Source organism: Sus scrofa, chromosome 8, assembly GCF_054392235.1.
Source record: "Sus scrofa isolate SSC_HxYL_T2T_F1_AM1 chromosome 8, Sscrofa_HxYL_maternal_Yorkshire_Landrace_v2.0, whole genome shotgun sequence".
Classification (NCBI taxonomy): domain Eukaryota; kingdom Metazoa; phylum Chordata; class Mammalia; order Artiodactyla; family Suidae; genus Sus; species Sus scrofa.
In genome coordinates, this window is record NC_139390.1 from 43528369 (window position 1) to 43546497 (window position 18129).

The 18129-nt window shown below is 34.5% G+C and overlaps 1 protein-coding gene across 2 annotated transcripts in view; it reads right to left on the reverse strand.

The window, feature by feature from the left end:
* TLL1 (tolloid like 1) overlaps positions 1-18129 on the reverse strand; it is a 236441-nt gene that overhangs the window by 117171 nt on the left and 101141 nt on the right. For both annotated transcript variants that reach the window (XM_021101281.2, XM_084973891.1), the window contains exon 2: positions 1425-1535. In XM_021101281.2, coding sequence (XP_020956940.1) covers positions 1425-1535 — 111 coding nt within the window. The remainder of the gene's footprint in view (positions 1-1424; positions 1536-18129) is intronic.

Genomic DNA, 18129 nt, shown 5'->3' on the forward strand with positions numbered 1-18129 from the left:
TGTCTCTGTGGCACTGTTAAATGTGAGATGGTGGTTGGAAAGTCTGACAATAAACATATCCTGCAGGAATGCACTATCTTGGATTATATTGCAGAGCAGCTTTCCTCCTATATTTGGTGTATATTTCAGAAAAGACTTTCACTATATATAACAAAGCCTAAAGCATATTATTTTTAAAGTTCTGTATTATTTTAAGTAAACCCCTTAAGTTTTATTATCTTATATGTTTCTTATATGTAATAATGACATTTTGACTATATACAATGTTTTTAGTCTTAGAAAGTGCAGGCTAAACTACTTAGTATTGAAAAGCTATGCTGTCTGGAATTAATTTCAAAATATTTTATACCTACTCATGCATGTATACATGCACACACACACACACACAGAGCAAATATAGAAAACCTAATTGTTGAATCCATAAGGTGTGTTGGTGTCACTTGCATTATCCTATCAACTTTTCCATATCTTTGAAACCATCACAATAAAAAGTTCTGAAAAAGTAAACTGGGCAAAGAAAGGTATTAATTCACAATAAAGAGTATTAAGTCTAAAAAGTATTTGTCAGCTGGATACCACACAGGAATTATGTATTATATTTTCCTTAGATAAAAGAAGAAAATAAAAATGGTTTGGGCTGGAGGAGAGATTCAGTGTGACAAATCAAAAAGCATGACATCGAATAAATGTTTTAGCTACAACTACAAAAAGAAATTTTACTTTTTTAATCTTCCAATTTTTCTCCAAAATAAAATACAGAATAAAAATTATATCAAGATAATATAAATAATTTAACTCTAATAAAATATTTTAAAATGATAACCCAAATAAACTTTGAAATATTACAAGGCTCATATAGGCATAATTTAAACATGTTCAAACAGCTAAAATTGAAACTGTCTTCTGGGTTTCATAAAAATTATAAGGATAGATTAGATATCTATATTTTTTAAGTAAGTGTGTGTATAATTACTGCAAGAACAATTTACATTTTGTAACTCAGTATCCAAATGGGAGACCACTGAATATAATGTTCAAGAGTATGAAATGTGGCCTTCCTCAGAACTGAATTTTGGTCCTGACTCAGCTGTTTGCAAATCTCTATCTCCTCACTTGTAAGTCATGGTACTATTATTAGCACCTACCCTCATGGGGTTGTTATGAAGATTCAAAGAATTAACACCTGCAAAGTGCTTAAACCAGGCCTGGTACATGGTAAACACTACAACATTTTTATTAAATGCATTGATTAATAAAATTAAAACTATGAACAAAACCTTGATTCTAAATAGACTCATTTATTTGTATCAAGGAAATCAGAGTTAATTAGTGGAACATTAAAAATGATTCAAAGAGCATTTTAGCATTTCAAGAGTGTGTTTTCTTCTAAACTAATGCAAACTGAATCAAATAATCAACCATACCTGTGGAATGTCCAAATTTTCCAAAGGGGTTCTGTGTAAGGTCAATTGTCCTATCAATTTGAAAGATATTTAAATCTTCATCATCTAAGGCAATGTCACCCCAAAACACAGCTAAAAAAGAAAAGTTCAATTAAAATGTAAATTATTTAAGAGCAAAAATCAATGCAAACAAATCTAACTAAAAATATTGCTAAAAATAATGGAAATGTCATTATAGATATAGATATATTTTGGAAACTTAGTATAACTGAACATACTGAGCCACCTGTGAAAGGATGCAACTCTTTTTTTGCTTTGAGGTTTGGCGGGAGAGGGAGAAAGTCACTTCTTTGAGTGAAATGGTCTCTGATTTATGGGGGGAGGTTCTAAGGAAAGAGAATTCAGCAATCATGGTCAATTTGTAAAAAAAAGCGAAAATCTAATAAGAATGCTTTCATTTACAGTGGACTCTTGAGGTCAGAAGTAGGTCTTCACTAATAGAAGGAGAGATAGTAGCAGGTCTTCACCAATAGAAGGGGAAATAGTAGCAATTAAACCATGTGCTGGGCTAACTTTATAAAGTGAGGTGCAATTAAGACAAAAGAAGATTGTGCTGTTGAAACAATGCATTCATCACATTTTATACAGTTGTAATGTACTTTCTCTAAAGATAGCATTGCGTCTGAGTCTCTATGTAATGGATAAATAACTACCAAAATTAATATTTGTCAACACTTATTTAGGCAGTGACTAGGTGCTGGCCTTTAATCTTTAATGACAAATAAGACATTGCCTATATTTTCTGGAGCTTCAAAATCATTGCCCTGATCCTGGAAACACTCTAACTTATATAACTAGCAGTTTATGCTACTTAATAAAGCAAACCTACTTAAAAACCAGTATGTGAATTGTTAATCTACTTAAAAACCAGTATGTGAATTCTCTTAAGAACTGAAATATATATTTGTATAACTAAATGGCCTCCTTGTTTATTTGTTCAAATATAGACTAATCAATTCCTTTGTATTGCCAGATATCAAAATAACTTTAGGAAACATAGCTAACTTGAGAGAGAGAATAAAATAATCATGAAATAGTAAAACATTGACAAATGCCTTAGAAATTCTGGGATATTTGTTTCTTGATGCATGTTTACAAATTACGTTAAAATTTTATTTCAGATTTTTCTTCTGCAAAACCAAAATGGAGAGGAGGAACTTACCATTAAAAAATTAGAAAATAACAAAAATCCATGCTTTTCAAATCACTATATTTTACTGGGTTCAAACCTTATTTATTTTGCATGAATTTTAGCTATAAAAATCTAACTAGTAAAATTAATTTATAAAATTTAAACTTCAGTCCTGAAAGCTATACAATGCTTTAAGCTTTAATCAAAGTTTATCATAAAATTGTAGAGTTCATGTAGTTTGCTTATACAAAACTGACATGAAATAAGAAGGGGTTTATTTATGTGTAAATATAGAAAGGAAGAAAATAAAAATTAGTGTAAGGTGGGTTATCAGTTCAATATATGAAAAAAAAAATTATTAGAATTTTCTCATCAGCCCTTCTCTTCTGCCCTACTGTTCATGAATGGCAGTTTGTAGATGTAAATTGATACTTACAAAGTAATGGGAAGTCTGTAGGACAGTTAACAGTGCTGGCTAAGAAGTTGGTCCTGATGCCTGAAATTAAATCTAGATTCTAACCAGCTTTACATACACATAGGAGGCACCACTGAGTCTCCACCATCCCTAAAGCCAGACACCTTAGGAGATAGATGGCTTACCTAAACAAAATAGTTTGCAATTATAGAAAAGCCTTGTTAGGTTTTATAAAAACAAATTTTGCACTGTGTTTTTTGCCAAGATTTTTCACTGTTCTAAAGTAAGTCCAAGTTTGCTAGTTATTTATTATGCAAATAGTTGTGGGCACTGACTGGCAGTGATTCTCAGTCTGCCTCTTCCTTTCGTAGTGGTGGGGGACAACTAGAGACACTAAAAAAGTGCTTCTCTAATTTTGTTTGCTCAGGAATCACAGTGAATCTGGTTAAAATGGAGGCTCTGACTTAGTAGGTAAGAGGAGAGGCCTCAGATCTGCATTTTTAACAAGCTCTCATTACTACAAATGATCATCATTGTCATTGTGTTTATCGGTATTTTTTTTCCCTGCAAGAATAAATTTTACTTCTCTTTGGATCACCTGGTTGACTTGAAAGCTTAGGCACTCAACCGAATAAAATGTAGTTTGTCAAGACTACATATACAATAAAAGTAGTAGTAAAATAAAGCTCAGATGTGTTTTAGATTTTTTCACTTTATTGTAGTGACTTTTCACATGCAGGATTCATTTCTTGATGGATTATATCAAAGAACAGCAATCCAAGAAGAAGAAGAAGAAAAAAAAAAAAAAAACTACTTCTGAGAGAAGCAGAGGCATACAGCCAGATCGTTCTCAAAAGGAGACAAAACTGCTCTGGAGTATGTTAAGCCATTTTATTCTTATTTATTTATTCATTTATTTATTTTACTTTTTTGCTTTTTAGGGCCACACCTGCTGCATATGGAGGTTCCCAGGCTAGGGGTCGAATCAGAGCTACAGCTGCCGGCCTATGCCAGAACGACAACAATGCCAGATCTGAGCAGCGTCTGGGACCTACACCACAGCTCATGGGCATCACAGGATGCTTAACCCATTGAGCGAGGGCAGGGATCAAACCCGCAACCTCATGTTCCCAGTTGGATTTGTTTCTGCTGGGCCACAACAGGAACTCCCTGTAAGCCATTGTAAATGTATTGTTATTTTTTTTCTGAACCAATAGCTTCAGTAGCTTTACAGTTTTGAATACAGCGTGAATTGCTTCAGAAGAAAATAAAAATAAATATCTGAGAATAGTGAGTAACTAAACCAATTAATTTATTGCAGACCTGATATACTATAGGCCATATACATCTTTAAATTTTTTTTTTGTCTTTTGCCTTTTGAAGTCCACACCTGCTGCATATGGAGGTTCCCAGGCTAGAGGTCTAATTGGAACTACAGCTGCTGGCCTAAGCCAGAGTGACAACAATGCCAGATCTGAGCCACCTCTGCAATCTACACCACAGCTCACAGCAATGCCGGATCCTTAACCCACTGAGCGAGGCCAGAAATTGAACTACAACCTCATGGTTCCTAGTCGGATTCATTTCTGCTGTGCCACCACAGGAACTCCACATCTTTAAATCTTCATATTACCAACAACAAAAAAATAGACATCTTAGAGTTTTCAACCTATTACAGAGTATAAAGTGCACAATTTCTTTTTTTCTTTTGCACACATTTGAAAGTTTCCTTAATTCATCTTGCCTAAGTGTCTTATTTCTGCATGTTAAAATATTTACTTATGCATTGGCGTGGCAAGCTGGACCATGACAATTTATATAAATATGAATTTAGAATTTGCATTCTCACATCCACTGTAGAACTTTTTGTTTTTCTTTCTTTTATTTTCTATTTATTTTATATTGAAAAACAAAAATTAAAGACAGTTTTAAAAATATGAATTATCAGTCACTAGCCCCATTTAATATAGTGATTTGAATTTAGTGACATCAGAACTGAAAGCAATATAGGAAACTAATTGGCACTGATGATACTGGGGAAATGCTCAATGCAATTAGAATATTTGCTATCTGTTTGGAATTCTGCTCAGAATCTTATGGTCAAAAAATGGGGTTAGAGCTAACCAGTAGGCCAAAATAAAAAGTCAGAAAGAACAAATTTGAAACTACATGGAAAACCACAGGTTTTGTTTCTCATATGAAGGCTATTTGCATTCATTGCATTACACAATTTTTTTTAATCAGAGCCCCCCAAAAGTGTGCTTTTTTGGTAGTAGAGAGAGTAAACACATTTTATAAAAGAATGTGTAGGGGGAATAAGAAATCCAAGATTGTGATTCCCTACACTCTAACTTTAAATAATCTTTTCCATGCACCTCCCAATTCCCCAGTGATCTTTAATACTTCAGTTCTGAAGCTAAGGTCCAGGGAACAGCTTTAAGGAGGCCTTAAGTCTGTGATTTCTAAAAGCTATATGCAAAAAAAACATGTATGAGTTTGTAAACACAATCACCACATGTTTTTCAATGGAAAGGTCCATAATAGATTTTTAAAATGAATCACAAAAAGTAAAGAACCACTACTTTGGCCAAAAGCAAAGCCTTTCAATGCAGTAGGGAGAAAATACTCTGAACCGAATACCCTCAAAAAATGAATATATTTTCTTGATAGCTGATTACTTGGCAGCACACTGTAATAGACAAGGTGATAGAATCTCTTTGGGCAATACAGACAGTCCTCCTAGAAGCTCCCTCCAGCTGACCCCATTAGGTGTCTCATCTGCTTCTATGCCTATCATCTTGCCAACACACAAGATTTCATAACATGTTCTCAATTTTCTTATTCCTCAGCCTAATTTTGAAAATACTGGCCACAGGAAGCATGTGTTGCTCATCTTTAAACACTCACTGCAAGAGTGGCTGACATAAAATAGGGCCTCAGCATTATGTGTTGGGGCACACACAAAAAATGTGAATGAGAAAATGGATTGTGTATTGGATACAACAAAAATGAGGTTAGGTATGCATCATACTTCACGAATTTGCCTTAAGACCCCCAATACTGCTATTCAACTATTCCAAAGAATATTTCAAATCCTTTCTGTCTTACAGTGAATTACTGTTATGTACTTTAAAAAAAAATTAAAAGGCAGCTGCTGGGAGTTCCTGTCATGGCTCAGAAGAAACTTTTCTCCTAAGCATCCATGAGGATGCAGGTTTGATCCCTGGCATTGCTCAATGGGTTAAGGATCAGGCATTGCCATGAGGTGTGGTGTAGGTCACAGATGGGGCTTGGATCCAGTGTTGCTGTGGCTGTGGTGCAGGCCAGCAGCACAGCTCCAATTCGACCCCTAGCCTGGGAACCTCCAAATGCCATAGGTGCAGCCCTAAAAGACACACACATGCATACACACAGGCACTGCCTTTCTTTTTTATTCTAATAGTATATATTGATAAGCATAGCTATGGGAAATGTGTCCCTTTTTTTCTAAGCACCACACTGATACACTCAGGAAATAGATGACTAAGGTAACAGATCAATTATTTTGAGATTTATGGGATTTGCAGAGATAGCTTAAAGATTTAGCAATAGCCAAGAAGACTTGCTTATTATACTTTTTCCATATACAGTTTGAATTTTATGCTGTTATTGACATTGGATTTAGAGAAGAAGAATGATACTGTGTGAGGGCCTGGCAAAGCTACTTTGGCTACTCTACACCACAATAAAGGCCTAGTGAAAATTTCCTCAGACAAGGGCAACAGTGAAAGTTTAAAAGCCAACTATTTTTACATTAATTGACAACCACTAAGCAAATGTCCAAGGAAAAGTAAGACTTGACAAAATTCCAATACATACATTTTGGAGACAATGTTATATTACTTAAATGAGAAAATAATTTTCTGGTGGCATTTCACATGAACTGAATCATTTTTTTCCCCAAACAACAAACATGAAAGTTAACTTAAATTACAAGTTTGGTAAAAATTATCTAACATTTTAAAAGTTCTTGAAATAACATAAAAACAAATAAAGGTTTATTTTTATATAGACTCTCAGAAATGCTCTTCTTCACCCCTACTACTACTGAGGCTGAGTGATGCTGTTAGCACAGTGGTGCTGATACTCGCATGCCCCAGAGCAGCTCCAGGCCCACCCACTTTTGTCCAGAAATATTGGCTTCATACAGTGTCACAAAGATTTTCTGCAAGAGAGGAAAGGGATCAAGATGGCAGAGGAGTAACTCACGGTGCTCATCTTCTCCCACAAACACATTTAAAAAAAAACCATCTACATGTGGAATGATTTGCACAGAGCATCTACTGAATGCTAGCAGAAGACCTTAAACCTCAAAAAGGGCAAGAAACCATCCACTTAACTGGAGAGAACAAAAGGAAAAAGAGAGAGAGAAGGAATCAGGATGGACCAGCACTCCTGAGAGGGAGCTGAGAAAGAGGACAGGAACTCACACCCTGTGAGGCTCCCAAACCAATGGGGAGAAGAGCCAAGGTGGAGGGACCTCAAAGCCACAGAGAAAAGTGCAGCCACTGGACTGAGGAGGGCAAAGCAGAGTGAAAGCCACACTGACCATCAGTACCACTGCTCCTGGACACCATAAATTGAGATGCTTGGGTGGGGGAAGTCACCTCAGACTCCAGAGGTGGGTGTGGCCCACCACTATGGTTCTATGAACAGGGATCACCTGGGGCCCAGGTCACCTCAGAGGTTGGCACAGCAGAAGGCACTGTAACCAAGTGCCACCCGTTGTTGCTCTCACTCCCCTGGGAATGCACACACCTAGCTGCTGCCACTGCCAAATGCTGCAGTACCTCTACACCTGCCTAAGGGTCACTGCAACTTCCCAATGGTCCACTAACTAGGAGTAACCTGCACCATTTTCTGCACGTCCTTGCCATGTCAAGGGCACAGCAATCAGGTACTGGCTACTAGCCCTGCCTATTGCCTCTATTCCTCTGTAAGCATGCACAACACCCTATCAAGGGGATAACAGGGACAAAATTCCCAGGGACACTATTGCTTATGAAGAGCCCTCCAAGATTACAGTAGTTGTTTTCCCTAAACTCACAGAATAAGAAAAAAATATAAGAAAAAAGGAGATGCTCAGGAACAATTCCCAGTTAAAAGATAAGGAGAATTCCCCTAAAGGAGCAAATAATGAAACAGAACTCTGCAGTCTAATAGACACCAAATTCAAAAAGGAGATAGTGATAATACTGTAGGAATTAAAAGCAAATATGAAGGAATTAAGAATGAGGATGACACCAATGCAGGTTACTTCAGAAAGGAACTAGAAAATATAAGGAGGATCCAAGAAAAATTAGAAAATTCATTTGCAGAGATGCATGCTGAGTTAAGGCACTGAAGAGCAGAATAAAAAATACAGAGGAATGAATAAGTGACTTGGAAGATAGAATAATGGAAATCACCCAATTAGGACAGCAGGCAGAAAAACAAGTGAAAAAACATGAAAGCAATATAAAAGATCTATGGGATAATATTAAGTGGGCTAATATTAAGTGGGCTAATACTGGATAATATTAAGTGGGCTAATGTAGATATAGTAGGGAAAAATGGGGAGGGGAATATATTTGAAGAAATTATGGCTGAAAACTTTCCACATCTAAAGGAAACAGTTATCAAGATATAGGAAGCACAGAGGGCCCAAAACAAGTTGAACCCAAACAAACTCACACCATGATACATTTTGAAAACATGGCAAAAGTAAAGATAAGGAGAGGATTATAAAGACAGGAAGAGATAAACAAAGCATTAATTATAAGGGAACCCTCATAACTCTAGCAACTGATTTCTCTGCAGAAACACACTCAGAAGAGAGTTGCAAGATACATACAAAGTTCTAAAAGGGAAAAAATGCCAGTCTAGAGTACTCTACCCAACAAGAATATCATTTAAAGTAGAAGGACAAATAAAGAATTTCTACAACAAACAAAAACTGAAAGAGTACAGCAATACTAAACCCATTCTAAAAGAAATACTGAAAGGGCTCCTCAAATTCAAAAAGAAGTAAGAAGAAGTATGATGGAGGAAATCGCAATTGGAAAGTGATCACTTCAAGAAGCCAGTATACAGATATAAAAGGTAAAAACAAAACAAACCCTATTGCAAAAGTGACAATATGCACAAGCAATAGCAAAAGGGCAAACATGAAGATGTTAAAAAAAGGACTTCAAAATCATAAAATGTGGGGAAGGAAAGTGAGAAAACCTAGACTCTTTTTTAAGAATGTATTTGAGCCTATATGACTATCAGGCTAAAGCAAGTAGATATAAGAAGGGTTAACATACTTGATAACAGGTCAACCATAAATCAAAACAAACATTACATTCACAAAAACTAAAAAGACAAGTACACAAGCATAAAATAAAAAGAAATTATCCAACCAAAGAAAGGAACAAAGGAGAAACATAGAATCAAATGGAAAATGGTTTAAAATGGCAATAAATACATGTTTATCAATAATTGCCTTAAATGTCAATGGACTGAATGCTCCAATCAAAAGAGCAGTCACAAGTTCCCACCCATCATGGTGCAGCAGAAATGAATCTGACTAGGAACCATGAGGCTGTCGGTTTGATCCCTGGCCTTGCTCAGTGGGTTAAGGATCCAGCATTGCCATGAGCTGTGGTGCAGGTCACAGATGCAGCTTGGATCAGGTATTACTGTGGCTCTGGAGTGGGGCAGCAGCAACAGCTCTGATTAGACCCCTAGCCTGGGAACCTCCATATGCTGCAGGTGCGGCCCTAAAAAAAGGACAAAAAAAAAAAAAAAAAGCCTACAATATACTGCCTACAATATACCGCCTATAAGAGACTCGCCTTAGGGCAAAGGACACATCTAAATTGAAAGTGAGAGGATGGAAAAAATATTTCATGCAAATGGAAAAGATAGGAGAGCAGAAATTGTAATACTCATATCAGACAAAATAAACTTTAAAATGAAGACCATAAAGAGAGACAAAGAAGGACATTATTTAATAAAAAAGGATCCATTCAAAAAGAGACTATAACACTTTATTTATATAAAGCTCTAATATAGGAGCACTGAAATACACACAACAAATACTAAGAGACATAAAAGGAAAAATAAATGGGAATACAATAATAGTAGGAGATTTTACCACCACACTCACATCAATGGACAGATACTGTAAACTGAAAATGAATAGGTTAAGAGCGATCCTAAATGACACAATAGAAGAGTTAGACCTAATTGACAATTTCAGGACATTACATCCAAAAACAAACAAAAAACCCCCCAAAACCCCATAATATTCATTCAAGTGCACATGGAATATTCTCAGGGATTGACCATATACTGGGGCACAAAATTAACCTCAACAAATTTAAGAGTATAGAAATTTTTTTCAAGTATCTTCTCTGACCACAATGGCATGAAACTAGAGATCAAACACAGGAAAAGAAATGAGAAAAAACTAACTACATGGAGACTAAACAACATGCTACTAAAAAACCAGTGGGTCAATGAGGAAACCAAAAGGGAAATTAAAAAATACCTTGAGACAAATGGTAATGAAAAAACAACCATTAAAAATCTATGGGATGCCACAAAAGCAGCGCTTAGAGGGAAGTTCATAGCAATACAGGCCTTCCCAAAAAAAAAAGAATAAAAATCTCAAATCGACAAGTTAACCTATTTCCTAAAGAATTAGAAAAACAAGAACAAATGAAACCTAAAATCAGCACAAGGAAGAAAATCATAAAGATCAGAGTGGAAATCATAAAATAGAGATTCAAAAAAACAATAGAAAAAATCAATAAAACCAAAAGCTGGTTCTGTAAAAGGGTAAACAAAATTGAAAAATCTCTGGCCAGAATCACCAAGAAGAGAAGAGAAAGAACTCAAACAAATGTAAAAGGAGAAATCTCAATGGATATTGCAGAATAAAAAAAAATAAAATAAAAAAAAAATAAGAGAATACAGTGAACAATTATATGCTAACAAATTTGACAACCTAGAAGAAATGGACAATTTTCTAGAGACATATAGCCCACCAAAACTGAATAAAGAAGAAATAGATCAATGAACAGACCAATCACTAGAAATGAAACTGAATATGTAATAAAAACACTCGTTATAAACAAAAGTTCAGAACCAGATGGCTTCATAAGCAAATTCTACCAAACATACAAAGAACTTATAGCTATCCTTCCTAAAAATTTCCAAAGCATTAAAGAAGTGACACTCCCAAAGACAATCTATGAAGCCACCACCATCCTAAACCAAAACCAAAGACACTACCAAAAAAGAAAATTATAGGCTAATATCTTTGATGAATATAGATGCAGAAATTCTCAACAAAATTTTAGCCACCTGAATCCAGCCAATGTTTAATTAAGATCATACCCCGTGACCAAGTGAGATTCTTACCAAGTTCACAAGGATGGTTCAACATACCCAAATCAATCACCATCATACACCACATTAACAAAAGAAAAGACAAAGACCACATGATCATCTCAATAGATGCAGAAAAATCACTTGACCAAATCCAACATCCATTCATGATAAAAACTCTAACCAAAGTGGCTGCAGTGGGAGCATAACATAATAAAAGCCATCTATGACAAAGCCACAGCCATTAAAATACTCAACAGACAAAAGCTGAAAGCCATCCCATTAAAATCTAGAACAAGACAAGGATGCCCCACTCTAACCACTTTCATTCAACATAGTATTGGAAGTCCTAGCCACAGCAACAAGATAAACCAAAGAAATAAAAGGTAGACAAATTGGAAGAGAGGAGGGAAAATTATCACTCTATGCAGATAACATGATGCTATGTATAGAAAACCCTAAGAACTCCACACAAAAAACTACTTGAACTGATTAATGAATTCAGCAAATTAGCAGGATACAAGATTAACATTCAGAAATTGGTTGCATTTCTATTTTCTAAAAATGAAATATTAGAAAAGGAATATAAAAATACAATAACTTTAAAATCTTACTGCAAAAAATTTAAATGCCTAGGAATAAACGTGACCAATGAGGTGAAAAGCTTATATGCTGAGAACTACAAAACATTAATCAAGGAAATTAAAGAGGATTCAAAGAAATGGAAAGATATTCCATGCTCCTGGATTGGGGGAATTAATATTGTTAAAGTGGTCATATTACCCAAAGCAATCTGCAGATTTAACATAATCCTTATCAAATTACCCATGACATTTTTCACAGAACTAGAACAAAATAATGCCATTTGCAGCAACAATGATGGAATTAGAGACTCTCATACTAAGTGAGGTAAGTCAGAGAAAGACAAATACCATATGATACCATTTATAGCTGAAATCTAATATATGGCACAAATGAAATTTTCCACAGAAAAGAAAACCATGGACTTGGAGAATAGATTTGTGGTTGCCAAGGGGGAGGGGGAGGGAGTGGTGTGGATTGAGAGCTTGGGGTTAATAGATGTAAACTATTGCCTTTGGAATGGATTAGCAATGATATCCTCCTGTGTAGCCCTAGGAAGTATATCTAGTCATTTATGATAGAGCATGATAATGTGAGACAAAAATGTAAACTTATATGTGTAACTGGGTCACCATGCTGTACAGTAGAAAAAAAACTGTATTTGGGAAATAACAATTAAATAGATAAATAAAAAAATAATTTTTAAAAAGAGGCCAATAAACAATGAATACACATATCTGCCCCCCCCGTTTTAAAAATAAGCTATTCAAATTGAAAAATAAATAAATAAATAAATAAATAAATAAATAAAAAGAGCATATCTACTTCTAGGTAAATATAGTGCATTAAAATCTTTCACCTAAAAAAAAAAAATCCAAAAATTTATATGGAATCATAAAGGACCCAGAATTGCTAAAGCAATCCTGAGGGAAAAACAAAACAAAACAAAACAAAACACACAGGATGCTTAACTGTCCTGGACTTCAGTCAATACCTTTGTAGTATGTTACAGTAATCAAGACAATGTGCTACTGGTACAAAAACAGACATGCAGACTAATAGAACAGAACAGAGAACCCAGAAATAAAACACGTTAATCTGCCTTTCTAACCCAAAGTGTCCATGGAGAGAGTTTCTCAGGACATTTCTAAAATATCCACACCACAAATACTCATTTTAAACTCAATAACTCAGAAGAGTAAACCCAAGAGAAGAGCACTTTGAACAATGAATATTGAAATATATTTTGTGTATGGCCTGATATTTTCTGCCACAAATTTTAAGAAAACAGATTATTGTAGCTCATAAGTTTCTAAAAACTGCCATTCTTATACAACTCAATTAATATATAATCGATACTACCAAGATTTGAATATTTATATTCCCCGAGTCCTGCATCTTTTAACAACAGAGATAAGACCTATTTTTTTCTACCCTTATACATAATTGTCTACATTTGTGGACAGTGTTGGAGTCATCCTGATACTTTTTAAATTAATTTAAATTTTTAAATTAAATTGGTTTATTTTCTAAATATTTACATTAGCTGTTGTATTAAATGTCGATGCCTTCCTGGAAGTAAGACCATTCATGAAAATATGCTATTTTCTATAGTTTAGCTATGTTTTACCCAATGGCTGCTCACCTCTTCAAACAAAAAGAAGAATCTTTTTCTTACTTTTTTCTGTTTTTATTGAGTTTACTATTATAGGTTAAGAAGTAAATGCTGCATTCTAACCTTCCTTGCTATTCATCTTTGTAAAAGATTTCCTCTAGGGCACAAGTCAAAGTTCCTCTAGCCTTTCCCCTTTGCTTAATAATGCCACTGCATAGCCCTCAGGTCAACATGTGCTCAGTGAAATAACCTTTTAAAAAATTCAAAAGCTCACTGACATCTTAAAAACTTGACTCTACATACTGCTTTATATTTCTTCTCTTCATAGTCCCAGAGACCTTCAACAATTGCAAGAATAACTTAAGAGAAATGTATTTATACTGAAACAAACAAACAATTGAAAGTCTGTGAAATATCCATAGTCAATATAATTTTGGACATTGTAAAAGTTCTGTGAATTGTCAGCAACTTATATTGATATATATTGGAGTACCAGCTATTAAATTCTCAAATTTCTCTGTAGCATTGCTGATGAGTTCTTTTTAAAAGAGAATAATTTATAAGCTAAAAAACTACTAAATATGTATAATAAGAAAAAAACTATATATTTATAAATAAATATTGTATATAACAACATATTAAGCAAAACGATCCATCTGGGGAAAAAAAGCTATGTATTAATTAACTTGAATACAGTCATTGTTGTATTATAAAGCAAATCAATGTCTAAAAAATGAAAAGAAGGGTCATAAATACAGGTTCACTTTTACTACCGCCACATTGTAATTTCTTTAACATTCATACTTTACATCTTTAAGTGTATCCCTTAACTATTTATTGTGGATATAGACAATTTTATTACTCTTGTCTTTTAACTTTCCTATTAGCTTTATAAGTGCTTGATCTATGTGCTATGTATTTGTCTTAACCAATGAGATTTTTCATTTTTATAATGTTCATATTTTATTCCATCAACATAAAATAAATAACTATAAAACAAAAACATATACACAAAGAAAACACACACACAAAGAAAGTAGCCCTATCATAACAGCAAATATGGTCATCGAATCACAAGGGGAGATAGGAAAAGAAGAAGGAACAAAAAAGAACTACAACATAACCCCAAAACAGTGAACTAAATGGGAATAAGTACATACTTATTAATAATTACTTTACATGTAATGAAATAAGTGTTACAATAAAAAGATATAGAGTGACTGAATGGATATGAAAACAAGACCCATATATATTCTGTCTATAAGAGACTCACTTGAGATTTAAAGACACATACAGACTGAAAGTGAGGGGATGGAAAAAAAAATATTCCATGCAAATGGAGATGAAAAGAAATCCAGGGCAGTAATAGTTACATCAGAGAAAATAGAATTTTAAATGAAGGCTTTAACAAGAGACAAAGAATACATTACATAATGATGAAGGGATCAATCCAAGAAGAATATATCACAATTGTAGATATGTATGCACCCAACATAGGAAGACATAAATACAGAGCAAATACAAATGGAGAAATTGACTCTAATACAATAATTGTAGAGAACGTTAACATACCACTTACATCAACAGGCAAATAATTCAGACAGAATTCAGTAAGGAAACCCTGGACTTAAATGACACAATAGACCTGACAGCCATATGTGTGTGTGTGTGTGTGTGTGTATAAAAGGGGGGGAATAATCCATCCAAAAGCAGCAAACCACACATTCTTTTCAGGTGCACACAGAACATTCTCCAGGGTAGATCACATACTAGTCCACAAAACAAATCTCAGTAAACTCAAGAAAACTGAAATTATATCAAGTATCTTTTATGACCACTACAGTATGATACTAGAAATCAATTACAAGACTAAAACCACAAAAAACAAACATGTAGAGGCTAAACAATATGACACAAAACACCCAATAAGTAAAAAAATCAAAGAAGAAATAAAAAATACCTGGAAAAAAATGAAAACGAAGAGACAATGACCCAAAACATATTGGACACAGAAAATTCAGGCAGGGAAATTTATAATGATAAAAGAAATGTTAGAGTGATACAAACCTATCTCAGGGGGAAAAAAAGAAAAATCTTAAATAAACAACCTAACTTTACACCTAAAAACACTAGAAAATATGAACAAATAAAACCCGAAAGTTAGTAGAAGGAAAGAAATTATAAATATCAGAGCAGAAATAAATGAAATAGAAGTTAAAAATATAGAAAAAAATAAATGAAACTGAGATAATTCTTTGCAAGATAAACAAAATTGATAAATTTTAGTCAGGACTAACAAGAAAAAGAGAGGGCCAAATGCATGATCAGAAATGAAAACTGAGAAGTTATACCATAGAAATACAAAGCAGGGAGTTCCCATTGTGGTTTGGTAGAACTACCATTTGATCCAGCAATCCCACTCCTGGGTATCTATCCAGAGAAAACCACGACTCGCAAAGACACATGTACTCCAGTGTTCATTGCAGCACTATTTACAACAGCCAAGACATGGAAACAACCTAAATGTCCCTCGACAGAGGAGTGGATCAAGAAGATGTGGTACATATACACAATGGAATATTACTCAGCCATTAAAAAAAAACGAAATACCAGCATTTTTTGCAACATGGATGGACCTAGAAGTTATCATGCTAAGTGAAGTCAGCCATATAATGAGACACCAACATCAAATGCTTTCACTGACATGTGGAATCTGAAAAAAGGACAGTCTGAACTTCTTTGCAGAACAGATGCTGACTCACAGACATTGAAAAACTTATGGTCTCCGGAGGAGAAAGTTTGGGGGGTGGGGGATGTGCTTGGGCTTTGGGATGGAAATCCTGTGAAATCAGATTGTTATGATCATTATACAACTACAGAGTGGTAAATTCATTTGAGTAATTAAAAAAATGAAAAAATAAATAAAAAAAAGAAAAAGAAAACAATGTACATAGTAAAAACTGAATTTTGTTTTCATTTATCAAACTTCAAAACAAAGTTTTCACAAATGACTTAGGAATAGTTTTTATGATGGTTTTAAGCATACAGAGAAACAATTTTTGAGCAAAATCTTCTTGAAATGATTGCAAGAGAATGTTAAGCATTTGCTGTGGATAATTACCGAAGAGATTTTGGAGTTCCTGACATGGCTCAGTGGTTAACGAATCCGACTAGGAACCATGAGATTGTGGGTTCGACCCCTGGCCTTGCTCAGTGAGTTAAGGATCCAGCATTGCTGTGAGCTCTGGTGTAGGTTGCAGATGCGGCTCGGATCCCACATTGCTGTGGCTCTGGCAAAGGCCGATGGCTATGGCTCCGATTTGACCCCTAGCCTGGGAACCTCCATATGCTGTGGGAACGGCCCAAGAAACGGCAAAAAGACAAAAAAAAATTACCAAAGAGATTTTAGTTTAATCAACAAGCTGTAAGTGACAAAATTCTATATTTGACATGTTGCTGAAACAGTAATTCTTAATTTATATTGTGTTGTGCATATGAACAAAACATTAGCAATACTATGAATCAGTATTTTTCTTATTTTTATAATCACATATTTAAACAAATTTTTAAGTTTTACTGTGATGAGCTAATAAATAATTTAATTATTCTTCCGCTTTACTTGTTGGGAAATTTCTAGGTCTTATATAGCTAGCAACTGAGGAGATGTGATTGATGAACTATTTATGGAATGCAAAATCAGTAAAGTAAATGTCATATAATTGTGACTGACAGTGAAACAAATGTGGTGAAATCTAGGAGTGATATGTAAATAAGATGGTGGAATTTTTTTTTCACATCCTTCAGTTACATGTTAGAAATATAATTGTAATACAGAAAATATAACAGAATGACTATTCTTGGGCAGAAAACTAGTGAGCTAATATTATCACTTAAAAATATCTATTTGACATAAGAGATTATGTAATTACTTTGTCAGATATCAAACAAGATGTTCAAACAAGATGGGATAAAACTGTTATATTTTTTAAGATTGAATTTAAGAAAGATTTAACACTTCACTCTGCCAATAAAAACGCCAACTTTCAAGACAGCTTGCTTGTAGAGAATATAGTTTATTAGAATCTGGTAAAGAAATAGTCAAATTGGTGTGACTTCAGAACAGAAGTATTTCTTACATTGTGCCTGGTAGAAGTAGTCTTCCAACATTGAACATGCTGAAATTAGTGTGCATCTGATGCAAGCCAGTGGAAATATGGAGATTTGCTATATTGAAATAATTAGAGTAAATAATTCTTTACTACTATATTTCTTTTTTTTTCTTTTTTCTTTTTTTGTCTTTTCTAGGGCCACACATGGCATATGGAGGTTCCCAAGCTAGGGGTGTAATCGGAACTGTAGCCGCCAGCCTACACCACAAGCCACAGCAACCCGGACCCAGGCCGTGTCTGTGACCTACACCACAGCTCATGGCAATGCACAGCTCACAGCAACGCCGTATCCTTAACCCACTGAGCAAGGCCAGGGATCGAACCCGCAACCTCATGGTTCCTAGTCAGATTTGTTA